The following is a 27446-nucleotide window of genomic DNA, read 5'->3' on the forward strand; positions in this document are numbered from 1 at the left end:
AAGATCCCTCTCTTGAGTGGTTATAAATTAGTCCCCATCATTTTGTATGTATAATTGAGATTATTTTTTCCAGTGCGTGTTACTTTGCATGTATCAACATTAAAATCAAACATTAAAGTCATTTGGCACTTTGTTGCCTAGTCACCTAGTTTTGTAGGCTTGAAAGTTTCATCATAAGGCACAACCCTGTTTGTTTATTTTTGTTTTGAAGGTCAATTCGTTGCTAAGAAACTTTTATGGTGTAGGAGCTTGTAGAAATGTTTCTAAACTTTGGCAAAAAAATGTACACTTTTTTTGGAGAGCAGAGGATATTTTTAACTAGCTCTATTCCTTGTGTGGAAAACTCAGACCCTAATTAGCCTTTATAGAATGAAGGGACACTTAATCCAGTTCTGTTCTTTTGTTTTGAAAACTAGATAATTATTTGTATATTCAGATCTCCCTGATATGGGAAAAAACTTTATCAAGAACTACGCTTTCTAAAGCAAATAATTCTTCTTAAGATCTAAATGCAGGGCACTGGAGTAGTCCTTGCCAGTATTAGCCTTCCAAAATATTTTTCATTTAAAATTTGGTACTCATTTTCCTCTTCCCAGATATAGAATTACAGTAGTCCGGACTGTCAGATATGAAAAAATTAGCCCTCCACTAGTACTTGATTTGAATTTTGATGTCTCATCAACCACTGTGGCTAGAAATGTCTGCTTTATATCACTGGAGAATTAAGAATCTCTCTTTCCTAATGACATAAGTGATTTTTAATTCTTGCTGGCAGGTAGTGAGATATCAGACTGTAAATCATAAGAAGAGCTTCTATTATCTTTTTAAAGACTATTTGCAGTTTTTCTATTCCTCTGTGCCCTCTGCATTTTGGACTTGTGAAGTGAATGTCCTGGCTTTTAAAAGAGTGATGATATATAACAATAGTCTCAAATTTTAAAAACCTACAAAAACATTCCCAAACTAGGTATTTAAAACAGGATGATATGGAGTGAAGGTTCTATGGCACTTGTTCAGGTAACATTTGCAACCCTCTAATGGTGACTCCACTATCTTGGTCACCCCAAAGTCATTAGTGAAAGCAGAATTTTTTACTTTCTTAATTTTTGCGGGGGATAGTGCGTGAGAGTCTCCTCAGTTTTTCGTTGATTTAATGGATAGGTTGGGGACTGTGTGATTGTCAGACTTGGAGTGCATTGGACCGCAGCCAATACCCACTGAAATTTATTTCAGAGAGCTGGGTCTGTGACAAAGGGCTTAATTTTGCTTTTACTGAAGCCAATAACAAATGCAGAATTGATTTCCTTGGGAGCATGTCCAGGCCCAGAGTATTTCCTTCTCTCTATTTGAAACTGACCAGCAGAGGCTGAATCAGGACGCCTGGGGCAGAGCAGCTGGGGTGCTGCTGGGTTGGTCCGGAGCGGCGCTGCGGGACCAACCCGGCAGCGCCCCAGCTGCTCTACCCCAGGGGTAGGCAAGAAAAGCCTGGTCTGCTGGGGGGGGGGGGGCACTAGCTGCACCTCCCCCCCCAGCAGACCAGGGAGACAGGGGTGGCGGGACCGCCCAAGTCCTCCACGGCTTTGCTCCATCTCCCTGGTCTGCTGACCAGGGAGACGGGGAGCAAAGCCGTGGAGCACGCCCGCAGCGGGACAGCCCAAGCACGCCTGGGCTGTCCCGCTGCGGGCGTGCTCCAAGGCTTTGCTCCCCGTCTCACTGCAGACCAGGGAGACGGGGAGCAGTTTTTCTCGCCCCGGAGGACGGGGGCGGCACATCTGGGCGTCCTGCCGCTCCCGTCCTCCGGGGCGAGAAAAGCCCCGTTCGTAACTGCGGATCTGACAAAAGTCGGATCCGCGTAACTCGGGGACTGCCTGTACCATAATTATTTTATATGGTAGCTCAGTCACTCCCCCAATACAAGATTCAGTGATGTGTATAATTACTGAATGGCAACTGTCTACTGATCTTTTTATACAGTTGTCACGAGGCCGCCCGTCCGGGCCGCCGCCTCTCCTGTTTGCCCCTAGGCCGCGCTCAAGATACCCCTTGACTCTGGATCACCGGGCGGAGTGGGGGGTCCGGGCCCGCCCTCTCTCCGGACCCCGACCCAGGGCCCTGACACTGAGAGGCGCCCTCTCAGTGGTAGCAGGGGGGGCCGGTACCCCAAAACACCCCCGCTCTCGGGTTACACAGCCCGCCCTGGGTCTTGCTCCACTCCGCCGGCCCTCACTGTTTTGGATACCCGCTGGTCTCTGCGGGCTCCCCGCTGCCTTGGCTGCCTCCTTGCCCGGCTCCCGGGGCTCGTTCCTCCCTCGCCTGGGCCCCTGCTCCGGCTGGCTCGGCAGCCGCAGGTCTCACCACCGCTGCCTCTGGCGCTCCTAGCCCCGCCGCCGCTGGCTCCTGCCCCGCCGCCGCTGGCTCCGGGCCTCCTGGCCCAGTCGGGTCCGCCCCTCCTGCCGGTTCCGCCCCGGCTCCTTTTATCCCCCCTCCCCTTGCCGTCCCTGGCGTCGCTCCCCCGACGCCATCACTGGCGCGCCCCGGCGCCGCGTGATGACGTGTCCCTCCGCCCCCGCTCGGGCCTGCCGCGCTGATTGCCGGCTCCGCGGCGGCCCCGTCTGCCTCGCTCGAGTGGCGGGGTTGCTCCACCCCGTCACAACAGTGTGTAGTAAAGGGGGTCCTGGTCTTTGGCCCCTAAATATTACTGTAATAAATATAAAAATAGTAAGAGAATGGGGCATAACTAGAAGAAGATTATCATTGTTTTTTGTCTCGGCCTCATATTCAGCCATGATGCTCTTTTCCCTATCCGTTTGAGAGCTGTAAGAACACTTTGTTTGGTGATATTATATACTGTGACCTTCTGTTTGCATGGTTGAAAGATTGTATTCTGAGGAGGATATTTGGGAGGACGGTTGGGTTGGCATGGAGCAGATCTAGTGGGTTTGAAGACACCCATTATATTGACTTTCTCTTTTGGAGGGGCTTAAACCAAAAGGGTGTCAGAGTGTGTTCTCCTTGATTCCTTCAGAAGTCCCAGAAGGTCAAAATGCTGTCCTCCTCTCTTCTTAATTGTAGGCTTTTGTATATTCCTCTTCTTCTGTGAAGCTTGCAGGGGTTAACCCACCTTTCTCCACAAATATCACATTAGAGAATAAGCGAGTTCGAATAGAATAAAAGTTTTTATTAAAACTTTTTTTTTCTTTTCTTTGCTTGTATACTCGATATCTTGAAGGTCAGAAGGGACCCCATGGTCTCTGCCAATCTGACTTGAGGAAAAAAATTCTTTCTGACTGCAAATATGGTAATCAGTTACACTGTGAGCAATTTGGCAGTACTTCTGCATCTGCGTTCCAACATGGAACTTCTTTTCTGTCTGCAGTGTATGTATGCATGCTCAATTATCTGTTTTTGGAAATGTACTGACTCTATTTTACGCGCACTTTTTTTAAGTTGACCTCATAGGTGTTTGATATGCTACTTTTGAGCAAACTAAAGCAGTGCCCCCTTTTGTGTTTTAAATGGGGAAATTGCACACTCTATGAATGTTTTTGCGTTGGGTATCCTACATCTGTTTACAAATGCACAAATTCAGCCTTTTAGTGAGTATTTCTTAAGATGGAAATAGACCTTTATGCAGTAGAACCCCCTTTGAGAGTTGTGAATTATTCAGGTAAAGGGAAATAAAATGGTGCTATATGTTCTCTGTGAACATATCGTATCACACTACCTCACTACTTCTTAAGCAAACTCAGTAATTTTCACAGATGAAGAAATAAATGGTGGTCTTGCTTTGTGTCAGCAAAGGTTGAAGATATGAGTCTTAAAAATGTTAAGAAGAAGTCTGAGAATCTTCTTCTTGGCTGATAACTAGTCTTTTGACCACCATCTTCTTTTATTGGCTTTTGATTTTGCCATTTACTGCTCTAGACAAAACTTAAATTGTTTTGTGACTTTCTAGGAAAATGGCCTTATTCTGTGGAGCAAATTGTGAGTAGAACAGATAGGTCTGTTAATGCCAAGGGAAAATATTCCAACAGATTGAGTGCATGCTAGTGTTCTGCATTTCATCTGTCAACAATGATAGCAGGGCAGGGAGGAAAAAGGTCAAATTAGAATGGTTTCAGAAGCAATTAGTGAATTGTCAGTCATATCACAGGAAAACATTTGGTTACAAGGGATGGACTTCTTTATATTTTGTGTTCCCCCATGAGTGCTTTTAGAAATAATGCTGAAGGATGGTACTGAATAAAAACACCATTGGAAATACCTTTTATATTACCCTAAACAAAAGAAGTAAATTTATAACCAGGTTTAGCCATTAAAATGTCCTTTTCCTAGCTTTTAATTTGAAAAATCTCAGGATCATCAGGTGGCTAAAGCAGGTAGAGTAGAAGCTGATTATTTATTTTTAGAGAGCATAATATTGGATGTTCCTGAATATATATATATAAATTAATCTTAATTCTTTATTATTGGAGTAACTGGAGTAACCAATTGGGTATGCTTTGTTATTTGGACAGAAAGCTTTAACTGAGACCAGACATTTTTTAAGGTCCCAATTTGAGGGCCACATTCTACCCATGAATGCATACACGTGACTGCCATGTTCGCTAGGGGAGCTGCACAGGGGTTGATCATGTAAAGCATACCTTACACTTATCAGTTGCCTCCATTGTTTTGGAAGATAATGCACCACCTTTACGTTTCACTAAGAAGGAACTGAATGAATAGAGGCCAAGAGGGGCTGATTTCTGGTTACAAAAATAAAGTGTTTCATGTAGCAGTGCTTAACGGTTAGTGCATTCTTTCTGAAATAGCATTAAAGATTGCAGTGGAAGGAGAGAGGCAAAAAATCTTCTCCTCCTTTTGAAGCAATGTTGCCCTGGAACCTTGTGTTACATGAATAATGATTCCATAATGTCCACAAGGCCTAAATACATAGTCTAAGCAAGCAGTGAATGTGAAATGTCCCTTTATTCATCCAAGGATTTAACCTTCTATCAATTTCACATAAACTGGTGCACAGTATGTTTTTCTTTTTTACTTTTCTTTCTTTTCGATAGGCCAGTTCAGTCACTATTCCACTACTATTTTAATGTCTGACTTCCACTAATTTCTGAACTGCTTATTTTGAAGCTCATCTTATAACTTAATTTTCCCGTTACCACTAAAAATGGCTCAAGGAATTATGTTTAGAGTAGGAGGAATTTGCTGTATTTATCTGATTGAAAAGCAGCTATTGATGTTGTAAATGAAGTAATCACATAGCACGAAAGCTTCCAAATATTGGAGTGCAGTTCATTAACCGTGTTTTAGCTGAATATTTCCAGGAACATTTTTTTTCTATTGTGGTGATGTTTTGTTTATCCTTAATTGAGCATTAAGGATTACATTTATCAATAGGATTCATGTGCAACAATGCACATGCTTTGTGGTCCTGCATGAGTTCATGGTGCTAAGATGCTGCCTCCCTTGATCCATTGAGATAACTAAATGTGCTGTGCTGTTTGCCTTTTTTTCTTTTCACAGAAGCCCTCCTGGTTCTGCCCCAGCTAATCATTAGGAAAGATCTGTGCTCTTTCAGCACAGTCATGTTGTAATGATCCATGGCAGTATGCATACGCAGACATTACACTTGTCCGCTAAACTGCATTTGTGCTTCCTAGGGAATAGATCTCTTGACTTTTGGCAGCCAAAACACAAGTATCCGTAATTCAGAATAAAGCTATTAGCTGCCTCTAGGGTTAGTGCTCATCATTTTTATATAACCAGCTACTGTAGGACAGTAAACATAAATGCAGGGCCACCCTTATCCTATAGACGAGCAGAAGCCAGAAATAAACAAGTCAAGGAAAACCAAAACTCCTTCTCAACTCCTTCCCTGTATTTCCCTCTATTTCCTCTTGGCCTCTTTTGATCCTGTGGCCCCTTGAGAGTGTTACATTCTTACCCGTCCCAGCTGCAGGACACAGTCTGCCTCCCTCTCTTTACTTCCATTACTCAGTCCACTGGAACCCGTTCTGGGTGGGTGCTGCATAAGCCAAGCAGTTAGTCTCTTTCATCTAGAGGAGATGGGGGAAATGTTCTCAACTTTTACCCTTGGTCAATTACAATTATTTGAATGTCTTGTTAAATGTAAATTATTTATGCACTGTGACAGATCCAGACCAGCTGGCTGCTATACTCTAATGGTGGGAAGGTATGCTGGGCTCTGGGTGAACAGTTTCCTTTTTCCTGACTAAGAAGGGTGGAGCCTAGTGTAGCACCATCAGGCAGGCACCCAGAGTCAATTAAGAACTTGATGGAAGCAGCAGGCTAATCAGGGCACCTGCAGCCTGTTAAGGTCCACTGGAGCTTGTTTAAAAGGCCTCCCTGTAGGAAGGGCACAGGCCCAAGATCTGAGAGTAAGAGGTGTCTGAGTGAGACTTGGGGACTGCAAGTAAGGCAGAGTGCCTTGAGGAGCAGAACAGATTTGCTCAGGTACCAGAGGAGAGGTGCTGGGAAGGATTGTTTGGGGAAGTGGCCAGGGAAGAACCTGCCAGACTGGGAGTGAAGAAACCTTGTCTGTTGCTGCTACCTTACGGTCGCTGGGCTGGAACCCAGAGTAGTGAGTGGGCCCAGATCCTCCCCATGCCATTACGGTGTCCTTCTCCCTGAGAGGGAAGACTAACAGTACGCAGGGGTATTCAACCCAAACTGTGGACTAACCTATGATGAGTATGTCTCAATAAGCTGTGGCCCTTGTCTATAGAAAAGAAGAGGTCGATTGGAGGGTCCTGGCGAGTCTCTGAGGCAAGCACTGTCCGTCCGGAAGCGTGAGACCCTTGGTGCACAGCCAGAGCTTTGCCATAGCACCAAGAGTTGATGATGGGTGCTTATAAAATCCAGCAATAAAAATATCATACAGTGAAGACTCAGTCTAGCTGATGACATTTTTTTGAAGATCACTGGAGACTTTTCCCAAAACTTCCCAGACTTCATAGTGAGTCCAGTACTTTCTAATTCAACAAATGATAGTTTTAAGCCTACAAAAATGGCGATGTATGGAGAAAACACAATGTATTGCAGGCCATAGTTCTAATACAAACCCAAACGTCATGCTTTAATCTACTCTATTTGCACAAACTTCCTACAAGCGGGGTAGGCCTGGGGAAACTCAATAGAAAGCTCAAGGATGTTCACCTGTCGTGTTTGGCAAATTAACTCTCCACACTGCTTAATCCTTCTCTTTTTTTGGGAAGCTGTTCTCTTAAATATGTTGAAGTCTTTCTACTTCTGTCAACTTCAGCAAGAGCCAGAACTTGGCACCTCATGCAATCGGGTCCTTTGGACGATGCAATAACTTGCTTTCTGTTATGTGTAAAGATCACACTACAGCTAAATACCACTAACAAGAAGTTTGTGGATCAAAATATGACTTTTCAAAAATTTCCCTCTGTTAGATGCACACAATTTAGTCACTTTCCCTTCAGGTATCCGTACATGAAGCAAACGTGCCTTTCAGTAAACAATCAAGCAGCTGGTTATGTGAAATTCTCCAGTCCCTACCCCCCCATATAAATTTGCCATGAGAGCAAGGATAGTGGACCACAGGTCTTCTAATTACTGGATGAGTGCCTGAACCTTCAGCCTATAGAGTTGTTATCCTTCTGGCCCATTTATTCTTTATAGTGGAACAGCTTTACAGGGTAGGGCTGAGGCAGCTCCGTGTCAGAATATCTCCTGGCCCAATGATTAGATTAGGGAACTGTTTTAAGAGGTGGGAGACGCTCTGCTCAAATATTTTCTTCCCATCAGACAGAGTAGGGAATTGAACCTGGGATTCCCAATCTCAAGTGAGTGTTCTAATCACTGGGATAAAAATTATAAATGAGGCAACATCTCCTCTGTCTCTTCTGGCATTTCTTGCAAGAAATGGCTTGGGTGACACAGCTGCCTAACTGCAGGAGAAGGCTTCCAGGCAGTAAGTCCCAAGCAGTAATAGGGTTTTGTGTCTCAGCCAGGCGTACATAACTGTTGCTCTTAAAGGGGTGGAGGATTATGGCGTACAGCTCTCAGCAGCATTTTACATCGTCTAGCTTAGGTACTCTTCACCCAACATGCAGGCTTTTATGGATCCCGTTTTCTTGGGTGCTTATCTTTTCCCAAGTGTTGTATAAAGAGTCTAGGTACAAAATTCAGGCTTCATGTACCCTATTGGCCTTCTAATGATTTTCTAGGCAATTGAAATTAGGTGGTATTATGCTCCACATTGCAGTGCCTAAGTCCCTTTGGGGATTTGGGCCATAACACATAAAGGAGGTGTGGAAATTGTAGATGAAAGTTTGCACGGGGCTACTCAGAACACAATATGACACAATTTTTATTGCTGTTGTCCACAATGGACATAGTGCTAAAATATAGGTAAGCAGCCAGTTATAGTTGTTTTGCAACCTGAGCAAGGCTTACATGCATGGAATGCCAGACGGAATCAGTCACACACAGAAGTGTCATTGCTTAGGGTTATATGCGTTGCTGGTCCCAGGCTATTAGGTGAATAAGATAATATCTTTATTGGTACTTTTGTCAGTGAGCGAGACAAGCTTGAAAGCTTACACATTAATTCTCCAGATTTACCCACACCTGAAGAAGAACTCTATGTAAGCTCAAAAGCTTGTCTTTCACCAACAGAAGTTGAGAGACTAAAATATGTTACCTCAACCAACTTCTTCTAATATCCCTTAGGATTATGATACATAGCTTTTAAACAGTGCAAGCCACAGTGAGCCAGGATCAGCAGCTTATGTAAATGGTATAGGAACTACACAGTTTCATATCAATTGATGATTTGCCCAGTACTTCTAGGGATAACGTTGAGTCTAAAGTACTATCTATAGCAGGCTTTCCATTTGTTTTACAAATATTAATCAAAACTCATAACATTTCTGTGGGAGAGGTATTATTTATACCTATTTTGCAGATGAGAAAACTGATCATTAATTGATTTACTCAAGATCACACAAAACATGACAAAGATATGAAGAAGGCACTGGGAGGGAGAAGGAGGAGTGGGGACCTTGGCTCCATGTTACTCTTGGAGGTGGCCAACACAGTGTCTGTGGCCATTGGGGGGGAGCCCAAAGAGATTTCTGCATGCTGTCCCCACCTGAGTGCTGACTGTGCAGCTCCCATTGGCCGGGAACTGTGGCTAAAGGGAACTGTGGATGTAGTACCTGCCAGTAGGGGCAGTGTGCAGAGACTCCCTCTCCCTCTGACACCCTGCCGTAGAGCCATTACCAGAGAGATGCCCCTGTTGGGAACCACCTGACCTTCTACTGCCTCCCAACCCTGCTGTCGCAGTCCAGACCTGGCAGCCAAGTTCCTTCCTAGAGACCACATCTCAACTACCTGCCATTGCTCAAAGCCAGCACACTGTCTGGCACCCCCTCCTCTGTCCAAGACTGGTGAAAGTGGATGAGGGTGGGAAATGGGGTGGAATGAGGGTTGGAAAGGGGGTGGAGTGAGGGGAGGGGCTTCAGGTAAAGAGGTTGCGGGTATGACCTCAGAGAAGGGGGTGAAACAAGAGGGTTTTTGGAGGTCCCTGAAAAGCTTTTAATCAAAATGGGGGTCATCCGATTGCTAACATTTGAGAACTGCTGGACTAGATGATTTAATAGTCTTTTTCTTTATCTGTAGTAATTCACAATATGTAATTTTATTTGACTAACTCCTATTGTTGAAGTGTCTGGACAGTTTGATATATCAATTTATTTGCAAAATTTGTGCTGGAACTGTAGATAATACAATCTAACAGACAATTTCTCATCTGTTAATGTATGTAATATACATAACTAATTCACTTCCACAGAATGGAACTGAAGTTGCATATTTGATTTTGATACTTTTTATTTGAAGTTATTCTTTGTTTAGTTGTATAAGTAATCCAGTCCAGTATAGGGGGTAGGGAATGAAAGTGTAATTTCTTTGTTTAACCATAAGATCAGAATTTTCAGTCTAATCTACAATTTGTATTTTATTTTGCAAATATTTGAATGCTCGGGATTTCCAAAAATAATCTTTTCCCTAAATATTTCTGGTAACATGGCATGGCGAATGGACTAGAGAATACAGATTTTGGCCAAAAAAATGAACATGAAAGGTTCACAAATACTGTCAGAGGCACTTTCTGATTTGAACATTTGCATGAAATCATTTTATTTGTTTAGCTCTGCTGTTCATACATTGATGGATGTGATCAGTCAAAATGAAAATCAATTTTGATGCTAGAAAATCTTGACCGAGATATTGCCAGGAATATAGCGAGCTGCTGTAACAAAGTCAGGTTTCCAAATCTCACAATCCATACAACTCCATAAGTGGATTAATAAGTATTCGCCTCGTTTTTAGAATCCACTTTCTTGTTGTGTTTTAGGTTTCAGTTGAGTCATTATTCTCCCATTAGAAACAGTTGCTTATTGTTTCATGATCGCTTGTGATTTTCTGCTTTCACCAAGTTAATCTGTTTCACAATGGCTGGTAGTTTTTCACATCCTGTTCATAACAGAGCCTCTGCAAATCCAGTTGTGTTTTTTTTTTGTCTTTAATACAAAAGCACCAAGTCTTGATGATTGTATTCTTTCTAGTGCAGTAACTGTCTTCTGTGATACAGTGATAAAGAAAAATAGGAATATTGTAAGTTTTTTGGTGAAAGTAACACAATAGTGGCTATTGGCTCTAAATACAATATCACTGAAAATTTGCTTAGTTTTATTTTGTTGTAGAACTGTTAATGAAAAGCTGAAGTGACATATATTCTATGAAGTTCTCACTGTAGGACTCAGTTTTTTTTTCTCAGGGTCTAAGAGCAGAATATATTTTAATAGTACCAGCATAGTACTTTTAAAACACTCTTATATTTTAATTATGCATATAATATATCTAGGAATCCTAGATCCTTGAATTACTGATATATTTATAATGCTGTATACATTAGACTCAGAGCACATGAATTTTCTAGTGTTTAACTTACATTAATCCCCTTTTAATAAGAATCCTGTAAAGTAACAGCTTTCATTTGGTTACGTAGCCATGGTAAAACTGGGATTAATGCTTAGCACTGAATACTTTTAAAGCACTACAAAACACTGAGGGTATGTCTAGACTACAAGCCTCTTTTAAAGAGATTGTCTAAACAGCCACAAGACTTTTTTGAAAAAATGATCTGAGTTTTCGTAAGAAAGCACCCAGACAGTCTGGATGCTCTCTTTCGAAAAAGCCCTGTTTGTGTTCAAGAACGCCTTTTTTCGAAACAGCTCTTTCAAAAAAAGGCATTCTTCCTCGTAAAAGCAGGTTTACCACTGTTGAAAAAACTGCTGCATTCTTTCTATTTAATTTTGAAAGAGCATGACGGCAGTCTAGATGTAGGTGAAGTTTTTTCCAAAAAAGGCTACTTTTTTTTGGAAAAAACGCTGTAGTCTAGACATAGCCAGAGTTTAATGTTCACTTGACTCATAAGAAATATCCCAAGCCAGAAAAACTACTTGAAAGAATCAGCCCGCATTTTGGCCTATTAATAAAGCCTCTCAGTATCCCTTTGAGATTCTTATTTGATATGTAATTAAATCTAAGTCTTTTCCTTTCAAAACTCTTTAATATTTGCTTATATCATTCTGAAACTTTCTCTTTTTGAATTTAAATTTTCCAGATTCAGATTTTTACCCAAAGACTATATCCTTCACCCTCTCTCAAAGTTTGAACAAGAAATATTTGGCCTGTTTTGACAGCGAAGGGAATAAAAAGATTACATTTTTGCTGTCACAGAAAGAAGACTTGTAACCTTATTTTAGACAATGCAGACTTCTCAGTGGTTTGGGTAGAAACCTAAAACTGTTGTGGGAGATATCTCCTTGAGTTGAAAAAATGTTTCACTGCTTCAGTGATTGTTGGCCTTGATTTGACCTAGGAGGATATCCAATTTTAGTAAGTAAGTGCAGGCTGTTTTTAAATAACAATATCCCATCTGTGATGGAGAGAGAACTTGAATACAGAAGCAAAAATATATTGTTAGGGTCCACAAAATGAATACAAAGCTGTCTCACTGAGGTCAAATATGCACTTGTAAGGGGACTGTTACCCCTTACTAAAACTCTGTGGGAGTTTTTTGGTTTATCAGCTTCAGAAGGGGGAGGAGTTCATGAGACTGACAGACCCCAGAGACAATGGAAAGCAGTCAACACTCCAGCTCAGCCTGACTGACAGGTTGTAAGTGGGGATTGTTCTGGCTCTCTCTGAACAAACAAGCTGTGTGCAGAAGAGGTCCTGCAAAGACAGAGAGCTGAAAAGAGCAGTGCAAGCTGTATGAAGAAGTCCTGCAAAAGGAACAGAGAGCTGAGACACTGCTAAGAGGAGTGCAAGCTGTGCTGAGGGGCAGTTTTGCAGCAGCAGAGCCAGGCGTACACAGCACAGGGAGTGCAGAGCCTGTGTTGAGCAGCAGACTGGCAGTGCTCAGAGCCAAAAGGAACAGAGAAGCAACACAAGGAGCTGGAACTGGCCAAGCAGCACAGCCTGCAGCTGGATGTGGTGAGCTACTGGGACCTGCAAAGTGTGGGGAAAGGCTCTGGACTGGGAGAGGGGTCTGGCCACTTAGAGACTGAGGCTGTGTGGTCACTGCCAGTGCAAGCGTGTCCAGCCTGCAGTCCCTTGCAGCACATCCAGGGCTTCTAAGGAAGAGACTATGAACTGTCCTTACACTTTGCAGGCTGCTGTGTTGATGTCCCTGTGCTACAGAGCAGGGCTGTGTGTTCTCATTTAACCATTCTCATTGTTTCTTATTCTATTCTCTTTAATCAGTTGATGTTTAATAAATTGTATTTGCTTTGAACCTTATGAAGTGATCACTGGGCCAAGAAGGGCTGCAGTGTAAAGAGAGCACCTCGGAGTGGGGACACCCTAACTCCTGCCCCTAGTGACTACAAGGTCAGGGATTAAGCCCCAGGAAACCTGGGCCCAGCCTTGTTGGGGTTTCAAGGGCTCTGCTACTCAGGAGAGTGGAGGGGGAGCCCTCAGGATCAGGGAGCCGTGGGGTAAAGGAAGTGGGAGCGGGGACTCAGATCCTTTCGCTGGTTCATTTCACCGGGGTGTATAGAAGCCAGGAAAGTTCCCCACAATAGCGGGATCATTCCCCCGCTTACACACTCAATGTTAGGATCCTGAAGAAGATAAAATAGGATGGTGATATCACTAAAGACTGAATCTACCACCTGCATGATTACATAAAGTTGGCTTTTTAATCTGTGTAGGTGAATACAGATTTTAAAATCTATATAGGAATATATGAAGCGCATTACACACAAACCACACTGGCATGTCCATCCTTCTTTTTGGTAAAATTGTAATCTCTACCTCATCTGTAAAATAATGCTTGCCTGCCTTTAGAAAACCACTTGGAAATCTATACATGAAGTGCCAAATACTATTTTTCCCCCTCCTGATTGATAGCTCAGGCTGGTCTTTTCTCTTGTTTCTCTTGTTTTCGCAATACCTTGGTCTCCTCCAGAGCCTCTGAATTTCAGTTATAAACTGAAGTGAATTTCATAGTCATTTCTGTTGGAGCCCTGGTTTTGCACATTGATTTGGTGGCAATGTGCACAACCTTAGAATGCCCAAATTCAATTAATCAGGGTTAGGGTGTAACCTGGAGGACCTTGGAGCTGCTGAGCTTTAGGTTTTTCAAAAGTATATGTGAAGTCCACAGCAAATGAGTTCCACTGGTGGTCCATGGGAGTCTCAAAGTTCAGATGGTTAGCTAAATCAGACTTTTGAGAATAATTTGTTACTAAAAGGAATGGAAGCATGGAATGTCTTAATAGTGTGGGGATGCTAGTCTGATGACTACTATCTAATTTTCCTTGCCAAAATGATCAGTTTGACGTTGCAACAGGCTTTACTATTTTACTAATAAATGAAATCTCATAAATGAATGAAGTATTTTGTGGAAGGGCCTGGATGAGAACCCCTTAGGTTATAGTCCTCAGCCCAGCAGCAGTATTGAAAGCTTTCCCCATCCTTGTATCCCCAATCTCTGCTGAAGGAAAGATGTTTCGGGGTGAGAAGTCATTGAGCCTTCAAGCTTTTAGATCTCTTTTATATGAAAGGAAAGGGACAATCTCTGGTTACCTTCCTACCAGGACCACCTGGAGAAACAATAACCTTGAGTCTTTATGAAATTAGGCCAGCTTTGAACTGGGGTTGCCAGATGGTTTCAACAAAAATACCGGACACGCTTGACATGACATCACAATTTACATTGCATCTTATTTAGAAAATACCGGACATTTATATTTTCTCATTTATATTTCCGCAATTCGTTTCCTGAACAGAAAGCTCAAATACTAGACTGTCCGGTTCAAAACCAGACACCTGGCAACCCTCCTTTGAACAGTTCTCCCATGCGAATCCTATGAGCCATGCACCCACATTTAATGATAGTAAAGCTTGGAAAAACTTCAGTTTTTCCTGATGTTCCTCTAAGTTACGACTCAAATGTTAGAATGTTTGCAGCAGAAAATAAATGAGGCAATTATTCTGGGAGACATGGATCAAAATTGATGATAGCCACATGAATTAACAAAAGCTATTGAAAATTAACTAGGCTAGAATGAATTAAATGTCTAAGCTGTGGATTGATCATTAGCAAAGAGCAGAGCCCAACTGTTGTTATAGCAAGGTCTGTATTATTTTGACTGGGGGGGAGGGCAGAAATATAGCATCAAAAGAAGAGAATGGCTGGGCACACAACTTGGGTGAAAAGGATAGTATGAGGTTTTATAAAACAAACTATTATACTTACTGAAATGTGAAGTCTGAAAGGAATTGCCTATAAAATCATTTCAGTATCCATTAAACAAGCATGAATAATAGGAAATTGTTGCAGTGTAGATTTTTCTCACTCACCATACAATCTTCCTGTTTCTTCCATGGTCTCTGGAAGAATGGCTAATGGTGAGTAAGTTTGGATTCTTTTGAAAGCCTCTGTCCTGACTGAAGTGAGCTCTGTATGAAATTGAGAGATGTTCTGGTGGGGTAGGGAGACAAGTTAATGGTACTGAAAATTTAAGTGTGACTTTCCATAAGTAATTTACTGTCTTGTATCTGGAAGCCTGGGGAGGGCCTTGCATTTCAGAGAAGCTCAGTCATAGCTCTAATGTATCATGAAGCCCATTAAGTGCTCTCATAACATCTTTTAGTTCCCCAAGGATAATGCTGTCACAAAGCTAGCTTGTGGAATGGTTGCACAGCAATGAGCCTTGGAAAAGTGCAATAGCTAGATATTGTTGCATGCCTTGGTTGCATGTGTGGTGTGAGAGAGAAAGCCAAATTCATACATCTATCTGAGAAGTGCATCAGTAGCACTTCAGTATTAATGCCTCCTGAGAAATATGGTTCCTACTGGAACAATGGCTCCTTAATTAAACATTTGCTTAAACATTTGCGGATTATTTCTTTTGTGCACTGCACCCCGTCTAGACTGCGCTTTCACTTTCGAAAACCCCTTTTTTGAAAAAGTGCTTGGACGGCAAAATTCTCCACTCAGGGCACGTCTAAACTACATTCCCCTTTCAAAAGAGGAATGTAAATGAGGCAAATCGAAAGTGCAAATGAAGCACGGATTTAAATATCCCGTACTTCATTTGCATATTTGCGTCCAAGCACTTTTTCAAAAAAGGGGTTTTCGAAAGTGAAAGCGCAGTCTAGACGGGGTTAAAAGCCCCTTTTTCGAAAGAACCCGTACTCCTAATTTTTTCAGAAGTATGGGTTCTTTCGAAAAAGGTTTTTTTTCGAAAGATCCCCGTCTAGACTGCGCTTTCACTTTCAAATACCCCTTTTTTGAAAAAGTTCTTGGATGAAAATATGCAAATGAAGTGCAGGATATTTAAGTCTGTGCTTCATTTGCACTTTCGATTTGCCTCATTTATATTCCCCTTTCGAGAAAGGAATGTAGTCTAGGCCTAGCCTCAGATACTTATACCCAATACTGTCCATTTGAAAGACAATTAAATCTTCATAGCTAAAGACTAAATTCACCTTTATGGAATAGATTCTGGTCTGTTACAGTGATGTCAATTTGGAGTTTGACTTCACTGGTTTTGTGGAGTTATCTGGAACTGCCCACTGGGGAAAAAAGTGGCATCAACTTGAAGTTTGCAGATGAAATCGGAATCCAGCTTCAAGCATTTACACACTCTTCATGAAAAATTGCAACTGCAGCGGCTTGAACCTGATCTCATCATTTAAGATCCTAGATACTATATGGGTTGCAACAAGGGAGATCCTAGCACAGGGATGTGTAACCTTTTTTGGGCAGGGGATGGCTGACCCACAGAAAAATCAGTCAGGGGCCACAAACAAGTGAGAAGCAAAAAAACAAAAGCAAACCAAAAAACCTCTCACTGACGCGGAGGAGACAGATGTTCCCCACATTCCCCTCGCATGCCAGAGCCAGGGGGGCCCAGATTAGTAGATTTTGTGTGTTCCAGTCCCACGGTGGGGCTGCAGGGGACTGCAGCACCAGTGCAAGCTCCCCAACGATGGGGAGTGGGAGGCCTGAGCTTTGGGGGCCAGATCCAGGCAAACCAGGGGGCACATCTAGCCCTCGGGCCTGAGGTTTCCTAACCCTGTCTTAGGGAACATAAATGGTGCCTGTTTTTGAAATACTTCTGAGACTAAATGCTAACTAAACAGATAGGCTACGTCTACACTGGCGCGTTCTCATGCAAAAACTCTTTTGCGGAAGAGTTTTTCTGCAAAAACTCTTCCAGAAGAGAGCGTCTACACTGGCATGTGCTTTTGCGCAAAAGATGTGCCTTTGTGCAAGAGCATCCATGCCAGTGTAGACGCTCTCTTGTGCAAGAAATCTCTGCTGGCCATTTTAACCATAGGGCTTTCTTGCACAAGAAATTCATGTTGCTTGTCTACACTGGCCTCTTCTGGAAGAGCTCTTGCGCAAGAGGGCTTCTTCCTGAGCGGGAGCATCAGAGTTCTCGTGCAAGAAGCCCTGATTTTATACATTAGAACGTCAGTGTACTTGCTCAAGAACACGTGGCCCGTGTAGACAGGCAGCAAATTTTTGTGCAAGAGCGGCTGCTTTTGCGCGAGATCGCACCAGTATAGACGCAGTTTACAGCATTATGTTCTCAATGGTCATCATAGAAACTTTGGACAAAGTAAATAGCACATGATGCTCAGAGCACCTGTGTGGTTTTTTTTGCTTCCACGTTTAATGTATTAAGAAGAATTCAGCTCCATGGAAAAAGTACATCTCCTATCCACTTTGGTGGGAAATGTATCTCTTGCAACAAGCCTGATCATAGCCAAAGGGATAGAGCTTTCTACTTTGACTTTCAGCAGTGAGGTTCCAGCAGCTGTTCTCCGTTGCATGTTGGTGTTACTGAGAAGGCCAAACCAACTAATCAGAAAGAAGGTTAGGACCATTTGTATCGTCAGCTGTACCTTAGTCTTTGTTTTTCCTTCAATGGATCAGTTTTATGCCCTTAAATTTTAAACATCTTGGGCCAAAAAAAAATTGTATTCTGCTTTTGTTTTGCATATTTGATTGTAAAAATCTGTTTCAAGTGAGTTGCCGTGCAGTTTATAGATTGGTGTGAAGTGACTTTTCTCCAGTCATAGGGAAGCTGCTGAGTTTCATCTGTCCCTATATATAGAGCTGAAAATGTAGCTTGGTAATTTTTAATCCTGCTGTGCTTCTACCCAGCTGTGAATAACAGTGAAAGTCAGAACAAAGTAACTAATAATAAAAGTGGCCTTAAGAATGTTGTGATAAAGAAAACAACTTTTTTTTAATGCTTGTAACTTGAAATCAGCAATACTCATTTCCTTCAAGCTTAAGGCTAGATTCTCCTTTCCACAGAGTGGATCTCTGTCTCAACTCTCCTTTCAGGAATGAATCTCTCACTGATATCAATGAGAAATCTGTGCCTGTGCAGAGAGCAGAAAATTGGAATAGAAATCCAACTTGTAGATTTAAAAGGAGAATTGTGCATGTTAAAGTATGCCTTGTTGTTGTCTTGAGGGAAAGCAAGAGAAATTTCAATTCCAAAAAAGGTAGTTTGGAGGAAAGACAGACCACAGTTAATAGAGGATTGCTAGTGTGACACTGCAATAAACCACCAAAATACATTTAAGAATGTATTTAAGAGATCACTTTCCCAAAATCCAGGGGAACCTCTCCCCCCCCCCCACACACACTGTCTAGTCTCATTCTTACATTGATACAGTTTTAAAAAAAAGTGAATGGAAATTACAACAATGGATCAGAGCCAGAAATATTGGTAAATATTCAATTAGACTCCTTAAAATTCTACAGCTCAGTTGTTCATAATGTCTTCTCACGGACCATTTATACTCTTCCTTATTAAGACTTTTTAAGTAGGTGGTTTCAAGCAGAAAAACAGATGCTGTGTAACAAACAACTAATTCATCATCCTGAAAACAAAATAGATAATTTCCTTCTATTATTTCAGAATTTCCTAAAAGTTCTATAGTGCTGGCATTGCAAATAAGTGATTAAACTTATTACACTAATAAGTAAACTGTTGATTTAAAAAAAAATGTGTTTTGCTTACGGCTCACATATAGAGAGCTCCCTTATAAAACCTAACCTGAAATGTGCTGTTAGTCATTTCATTTAAGAATTTAAAATAAAAAAGCTGGCATAAGAGTTTTCAATATTCTTTTACATAAAATATATTCCTCTCATTATTTCTAATGGCCAACAAGAGTTGTTTAGTAAAACTTTAAAAATCATAATATAAAAGAACAATTAGTCATGTGGAAAAGCTCTATCTTGACAGTCTGAACAAGAGACTGGATCAAACATGCAATGCTTGCTGCTGAGACAAGATTTTCCCCATAGGAATCATCTTTAGTTTTCACAGATGTGAAGCAGGAAAATTCCATGGAGTTTTCATGGGCCAATAGCCATGACTGCAGTTTTTGGCTGGCTGGAGCCATTAGTGAGCAGAAACATTAAAAAACATGGAAGTTTAAACACTTACTGTCGTAAAATCAGTTGTTTAATCCCTTTTCACCCCTTTCCACTCATTTTTTTTATACATTGCAAAAGCGTGAGTAAATAGTGAATGTAAAAATAACAAACTACCCAAAATCTATTTAGAAATTTGCCAAAAATTAACTATTGCCTTTTGTTTCCCTGACACTGATTTTTATGATAATAAATAACATTTGTGTGCTAATATGAGATCACAAAAATGAGATGCAAGAAACAAAGAAAAACCACAGCAATGCAATGTCTCCTAAATGATCACATTTATTGATTTATCCGTACTTAACTCTGATTTGCGTGTGGTGAAGCTTGCTGCAAAATGATAGTGTTTCCATTTTGTCTTTGAGAAAAACACATATTATGAAATGTTAATGTTTGTCACTGGCAGAAGTCATTAAATCTTGAAGAGAACTCAGCAAGGAGGCCAATCAAATCAATTGGTACTTGTCTAAATGAAGCAAAATGCAATGGCCTTTATTCTCATTTGCATTGTGGCCACTTCCTCCTTCTGGTCTGGTACAGGATACTGTTTGTCAACTAATTTCTTTCCATTTTAGTATTTTTTTTCAGTGTTTCCATTTACTATGAGGTATGACATTGACAAAATGTAATTTTAGTTTAAGTATTAGGTATTTTGATCTGATTTAATTGATTAAAAGTAAGCACGCTTATATTATGATGATCACACCGATCCTGAACATGGGTACAAGCGTTGAATGTATAAGAAATACCTGAAAGCATTACGCATTGAAACAGAACTTAGAATTCAATGCGACTTCTGAATCCATAAGCAAGAGCTGATATTTCCTGAAGAAGGGATTAACAGACCTAACTTAAGTGGCAAAGCCAATATTTTGGGCCCTCAGATGTGATAGACTGCAAAGCAGATACAAGTCAACTATGAGCTAATACAGTATTTAAAAATCAGAGTGAGCTATATTTGTACAGAAATTTGAATTGTTCAGATGAGATTAATAGAATATCATCCATCTGATCAGCAAACAGTTATACAAGATCACAAACCTCTTGTTTATGTGCCTCTGACCCACTCTATGGGATTCTATTACTGATTAATTGGCATGGGTTTTTTCTAATTACTTGCAAAATTAACACATTTGTGCTGTTTTTATGGGGATATATATATTTTCTACTGTTGTCATGGCTGCCAAGTTGACTGACCTGAGAATGTCTGATAAGGTTAAAATGTTGGGCCTATGAATCCCCAGCCACCTCACTCTGCTGCTAAGAGTTTTAACATTTGAAAAACTAAAGTGGGAAACATAAGCACCAAAGGGAAATCATTGTGTGTCAGTGGCTTATCATCACCAGTGTTAAACTCCAGGACTGTTGAGGAGGACTGGGAGAGAAGTTACAAGAAAATATACATTACCTGTTGCTTTAACAGGCAAACATGCCAAAGGTGTGGGTATTTGTGTATAGCTACAGCAAAGGCTTAGGAGCTACCTATAAATGTGGGGAAAAACAATGTCTCGCTAATGTGGCCATGTTACTGGAGACCAACTGTGTGTGAATTTTAGAGGGAACTATCAGGAGAAAGAAAGACAAGATCAAAGTACCTTGATACATTGTCATCTTCTGCTGTATACACAGATTATACTGCGAATAACCTTCTCCAGTGTCAAGAAAGTGAACTCTTCCACTGCCCACCCTGATTGAGTTCTTGTCACAAGGTAGCAGTGATGCTCACTATTTGGAATTAAGACAAGGAGGGGATTCTGTGGTAGAAAATGTTCAAGACTAAGGCTGTGTCTAGACTACAGGGTTTTGTCGACAAAAGTGGACTTTTGTTGACAAAACTATGCCTGCATCTACACTGCCACTGAGTTCTGTCGACATAACGTTGACAGAACTCAGCAGTTTTGTCGACGGCTGTAAACCGCATTCTACGAGGAATAACGCCTTTTGTCGACATAAGCTGTTATTGCATCTACGCTGTCCTTTGCGTCTACACTGTCATGTCGACAAAGCGACTTTCTTTGTCGACAGAACTGGATGTAGTCTAGACGTTCTTTGTTGATAGAACTTCTGTTGACAAAAGCCTATAGTCTAGACGTACCCTAGGAAGCAAAGGTGCTTTGTTGACAACTATAATGTCTTTGTCAACTCAAAGGAAACACTTAAATATCTGCTTTTTTTTGTCTTTTCACCACCTAACTCTATATACATTTCCTGCAGTGATCTGAAACGAATAGGATGTCTGAAGAGCATAAACCTGTCAAAATAATCTCAAACTTCCTCTCTGATGTTTCCCAGGCAAATGTCTTCTGTTTATCCTCTGCTTGCTGCTCTCAAAACTTTGAGACAATATTGTGACTGTCTGGGGAGGTTTGGCTGGGTAGGCAAGAGTTTGCAATGTTATAGCAACTCAATTCTGAGAGACCAGACTAGGATGGAAAATGTCACAAGTGTTTACAAAGTAGACCTCTCCGGAGTGAGTAACATCTACAGTTGAGGCTCAGTCTTTTAGTGCTTCAGTTCCTTCTCTGTGCAGTTGGGGTAAACATATTTTTCCATGTCACAGGTGTACTGTAAGGACAAATTACAATGTTTTAATGATGCTCTAATACTACAGTGAAATAGGCCATATTAATACCTAGGAAGCTATTGAGAAACCATAGGAAGAAGAGTGGTAATGAATCTTGACTATGCTTCTTTGTTGTTGGAAGTTTGTCTGAATGTGTTGTTTTTAATATGTGCTGTGAATGAGGGTGTTGGGCGTATAAAAGTCCTTTAAATAAAAACACATCAAGAGAACAAGCATGTCATTAGCTGAACTTTCAGTTTCTTAGCAGAAGGTAATATTTTAAAATGGAAATAACATTTTGATTCATAAATTCCAAGCCCAGAAGGGACAATTGTGGTTATCTAGTCTGACCACCAAAATATAACACAGGCCATAGAGCTTCCTCCAAATAATCCCTAGTGCATAGTTTTTTAGAAGAAACATCCAATCTTGAGTTTAAAATTGCCAATAATGGGGGATTTATCACGTCTCTTACTAAATTACATTTAGTTTATTAAAAAAATGTTAGAGGGTAATGAAATGTTTGTTTATAATAAAGATTAGCATTGCTCTAAACAGTGGGATGAGATAAGTAGCATTTAATGAGTATTATGTATTCTAGATGTATTAACATTTTCCTCATAGAGGGAATTATACTTAAAGAAAATGAGTTTACAAGCCTCTAATTTTTATATTTAATAAGTTTTTTTTAAATGTCCATGGATAGTCAGTGAACACAGTCTTGTAATACAAAAAGTACATGGTGTAAAACAGGTGTACAATACCCTGTAAAATATTCCTGAAATGAAATTATGAAACATATATAAATAACATAAAAAAGAGCAAGAACAAAGGAAATGAGAGATGCTGGATACAAGAAGGAAAGGTGTAGGAGTATGAGTAAAAGTACATTGATTAACATAAGAAAAGTTTCCACATGCAATCAAATACGTCCGTCTTAGCTTATAATTTAGGCATTACTATTTCACACAAAAGCTGTTTCAGTCACTTTTGTTATCCATTTTTATACTAGCCTGTGAAGCTAATTTTTTTCACTGTCCTATCTTTTTGCAGCCATAGACCCTTATATTATCTTATAGAAGATTTACCCAGCATTGCTAGGGTTCTTAACTCAATTAACATTTGTTTTTCTTCATTTAAATTATTGCTTTGGGGTGGGTCTGAGGTTGAGGCGTTGGGCAGGAGGGCTGACCCAGGGAGAGAGGACTACCCCACCATTCACTCCTCACAGCAGCTTGGGGCCAGGTGAGAACCGCCTCGCCATGGCCACTGCAGCTCCACCGGGCATAGGTGCCCTGGCTAGGGCAAGTCCAGGTTTGTCTGCCCACTATGTTCCCTAGCCAGGGTGAGGAATGAAGCAAATTGCACTTTCTCCTGGGGGAACAGCTAACAATGTTTCCGTACAAATTGGGTGGGGAGGGTGCTTCGGCCACCCTACTATCCCTAAAAGGCACCTGAGGGGTGAGAGGCTGGGTGCTGGGATAGTCATGGAAGAGGTGGGCGGTATCCCCAGCCTGCCCCTTTCCCTTGCCCACTGATTCTGTCTCTTTTCTGACAGGGTGGGTTACACTGACAATTTTGGTTTAGTTTCTTGACTCTGTTGTGATTCTTTAACTTTGCAGTGTTAATGTTGTTTCAGTATAGCTTGTGTGAAATACTGTACAATATAGACACTTCTCTTCAGATACAATAGGTCTGTGTAGACTGTATGAATTCAAGGAGACATTAGGGCCCTACCAAAATCACAGTCCTTTATGGCAAATTTCACAGCCATAGAATTCAAAAATTGATAATTGTCACTTTTTCAGCTATTAAACCTGAAATTTCATGGTGTTGTAACGGTAGAGTCCTGACTTCAAAGGAGATTGGGTCACAAACCTGTTGTAGGGGGGTCATGGGATTACCATCCTCACTTCTGTGCTGCCTTCAGAGCTGGACTCTGAAAGCTGCAACCACAGAGCTTCCTGAAGCCACAGAAGGTTTCAAGAGGTACAGGTGGGTCTGATTTGTCTTCTACTGCTGGGAGCACCCCAGCTAGGGGCTCCTAGCTGCTGTCCCTGAGCTTGGGAGGGACAATGCTTGCTCTCTCTATGAATAGCTGCAGAAAGTGCTGTACTTCCTGCCCAACACACACTTCTTGCCTCTGTCCTTCCTCTGCCCCATCAGAGCTAGGGCATTCTGAGCAGCACAATCCAGCTCCAGAAGTCTCCTCTAGCTGTGGGAACCTCAGCCTGCTGCCCAGTCCCAGGCAGTATCTTGCAGCAGAGGGAGGTACCTGGAGGTGGGCCTGGTCTGGTTCCGCCCCGCTTCCACCACCAGAGCAGTTGGCAGGGGAGGGATAAGTCCTGTCCTTCTCCTGCCCAGTCAGAGGCAGGAAGTCCCCTTTGATGGGATGCTCCTATGAACAAGGAAAACTCAGATTTCGTACGGAAAGGTTTGTCATAATCTGTGTTTTCATAATTTTGATTGAAATTGGGAGGGCCCTAATCAAGAATGAAAAGGCATTGGGAAGTGATTTTATAGCAACCTTGGACTGATGGCTCCCATTGTGCTAACATGCTCATGTATTCTTTCTTCAATTAGAATGTGCCACCGGATCTTTCCATTTGTACTTTTGTGCTGGAACAATCCTTGTCCGTGCGAGCTCTACAGGAAATGCTGGCTAACACTGAAGAGAAAGCAGAAGGGGTAAGTAATCCAGTCAAGCCTCTTTTTTTTTTTTTTTTTTTTGCATCAACTTGGGCTATATAACGTTTCTTCCACAGTACTAACATGGGCTATGTCTATCCTACAGAGTTTTTTCGGAAAAACAGTTGTTTTTCCAAAAAAACCTTCACTTACGTTCACACTGCAATCACGTTCTTTTGAAAGAAAATTGAAAGAACAGAGGGGTTTTTTCTGACATTGGTAAACCTCTTTCTACGAGGAAGAAACCTTTTTGCAAAAGAGCTCTTTGGGAAAAAGGTGTGTGTGGACGGGGAAGCGGGAGTTCTTTCGAAAGAAGAGGAAAGAGGAGGAAAAAGCACAGGTGCCCTTGAGGCCACTCTGTCCATAGTAATCACAGCTCACATAGGAGATAGTGTCCATTCAGTGTGGATGCTATCTTTCGAAAAAGCAGATCGCTTTTTCGATGTGCTTTGGCAGTGTGGACATTCTCTTTTGGAAGAAGTTTTTTCTGACAATCTCTTCTGGAAAAGCTTCTTCCGAAAGAAGCCTCCAGTCTAAAGGTAGCCATGATGACTTCCTTTTTGTGTAGGGTTAGTCTTAATCTCCAGTATGGTAAGGACCTCATCCTAAGGAATTGCAAGCATTTAAGACTTGTGGGAGTCCATGATCTCTTAAGATGAGATGATAAATTAGTGAGGTGATTGTGCAACTTGAGAAATTATGATTAAATGTGGCTGAGGGCCCATGTATTTTTACTATCAATCACAACATTTTTGAGACACAACTAAATCAGTCCTTAGGAGATAAGGCTTCTAGTCAAATGCAAGGCTGTGTTACTGGCGTATAAATAACATTGCATCAAATCAAAATACTAGGTAATATTAAAATTCAGAATCAGGCATGTTTAGTTCTTTTTAAAAAAAAGACACACTTCTATGTGATTTGAGCAAAAATGTCCACTAGCTCAGTTTTAAAATTGAAGATGTCATATTAATCAGAGGTGCTAGATGATAATGGAAATTGGGCATCCTTGCATTCATAAGTGATGAAGGAAATAGAGTAGCAATTCTGAGTAGCAAATAGTTATCTCCAAATAAATCAGAGTAGAGGTTGAACCTCTCTTTACCGGGACTCTCTGGTCCAGCAAAATCCCTTGGCTGGAAGGACTGAGGGCGTTCCAGGGCCAGTGTCCCCCATGAAAGGCTGGTGGCTGGGAACCCTGCAGCAGGGCTGGAGCCCAGTAGCAGGGCTGTCCTGCGGCAGCGAAAGCAGGAGCCCAGCAGCAGGGCTGATGCCCTGTGGTAACACTGCAGTGGGGAGGATGCGGGGGGAGTGGGAGATAGTGAGGCTGCCTGGTGGGCTGGAGCCCAGCATTGGGGCTGCTACCTGGCAGCAAAACTGCCCTGTGAGATGGGGAGGCAGTGGGGTTGCCCAGCAGTGGAGCTGGGCACCGGGCAGTGGGGCCGCCTGGCATCACAACCAGGAGCCCGGCAGCCTCGCTACCGCCATGTGGCTCAGCTGTGCAGCAGCAGGGCTGCCCCGTGGGGCTGGGAGCCAGTCTGGAACCCTGCTACTGCCTAGTGGAGCTGCCGGATGAGGTTGGATGGTAGCAGGGTTGCCCAGCAAGCAGGGCTGCCCCCCCCCCAGTGGCACACCTAGACTCCAGCAGGGGTGCTGCCCTGCTAGGTTTGGAGCCTGGCAGTGGGGCTGTGCTTGCGGTGGTAGGACAGCTGTGGTGGGGCTGGGAGCCCTGTGCTGAGGGGCCAGTGGTAGGAAGGCCATGATCAGGTGGCAGGGCAGGGGGAGCAGAAATGACCTTCCATGGTCTGGCAGAATCCTCATCCGGGACCAGTCAGATCCCCAGGGTGACAGCCTGTAGTAAGATTAATTTTGTGTATATGGTGTAGATAATTTAGTTTATATTCACATAGCTTGGGATTCCACACATGCTTTGCATATTTAATTTGAAGTGGTACTCTGGACCATATCCTGAAATCTGCTTGTAATTGAGGAAGAATGACAAGGGAAGAGTGCTTGTGTCACAGAAATAACATAGAGACAAAACAGAGGAGGGGATTAATAGCAAATCTGTCACTCAAAGCTGGCAGGAGAGAAACATACTCCTGGAACCTCTGAGAATGCCTGCGAGAAAGCAAGCTCCATACTAAAATGCTGTAGTCAGTTCCAGAAAATGTCAGGCATGGAACCTAAAAATGCTAGTTAGGTAATGAAATCCAAGAATATCCCCATGTATGCTATTTACTTGTTCCCATAATATAAGAACTAGAGGACACCAAATTAAATTGAGTAGTAGGTTTAAAACTAATAAAAGAAAGTTCTTCTTCCCACAGCGCATAGTCAACCTGTGGGACTCCTTGCCAGAGGAGGCTGTGAAGGCTAGGACTATAACAGAGTTTAAAAAAGAGCTAGATAATTTCATGGAGGTTAGGTCCATTAATGACTATTAGCTAGGGGGAAGGAATGGTGTATCTAGTCTCTGTTTGTCAAAGGCTGGAGAAGGATGGCAGGAGACAAATTGCTTGATCATTGTCTTCAGTCCACCCCCTCTGGGGCACCTGGCACTGGCCACTGTTGGCAGACAGAATACTGGGCTAGATGGACCTTTGGTCTGACCCAGTATGGCCATTCTTATGTTCTCATGTAACAGCTGTATAAAAATGGGAAAATAAGTAAAACATAAAGCATTTGTTACTTGAAAATTTCATTGGGAAATTTAGCAACAAACATCACTTGACAGAAAAACTATTAAATTAAATTCTATAAAATTGTATTATTTGTTTAGCTATAAACAAATATATCCTTGAAGCACATAAACCAGGACATACTGAGATAAAAATATTTATGAGGAATGAAGATTGGAAAGATGTGGCAATCTATCAAATGTACTTCAAGTTCACTCTTATTATGTCTCATTTAGAAGATAGTAAACAGATACCATGTCAGCTTCTGAATATGTGTAGAAGGTTATCTTAATATACTATGGCAGAGATTCTGCAACATCATTCTAACTTACTTCATAGTTAGTCAATGATGTTATACAAAATATATAAATACATATACGCGTTTGTATATAACTATATACACTATCTGATCTCTACAAGTAGAACCCAAGTTCCCCAAACTACTCCTACATCTGCACTAGTAAATATGATTTTC

At 41.7% G+C, this 27446-nt stretch overlaps 1 protein-coding gene across 1 annotated transcript in view; it reads left to right on the plus strand.

Moving 5' to 3' along the window:
- Window positions 1–27446, plus strand: part of RYR2 (ryanodine receptor 2) — a 646972-nt gene that overhangs the window by 172551 nt on the left and 446975 nt on the right. Inside the window, exon 3 of the mRNA XM_089777369.1 lies at window positions 24186–24290. Coding sequence (XP_089633495.1) covers window positions 24186–24290 — 105 coding nt within the window. The remainder of the gene's footprint in view (window positions 1–24185; window positions 24291–27446) is intronic.

The sequence above is a fragment of the Pelodiscus sinensis genome, chromosome 3, assembly GCF_052426305.1.
Source record: "Pelodiscus sinensis isolate ZL-2025 chromosome 3, ASM5242630v1, whole genome shotgun sequence".
NCBI lineage: Eukaryota > Metazoa > Chordata > Testudines > Trionychidae > Pelodiscus > Pelodiscus sinensis.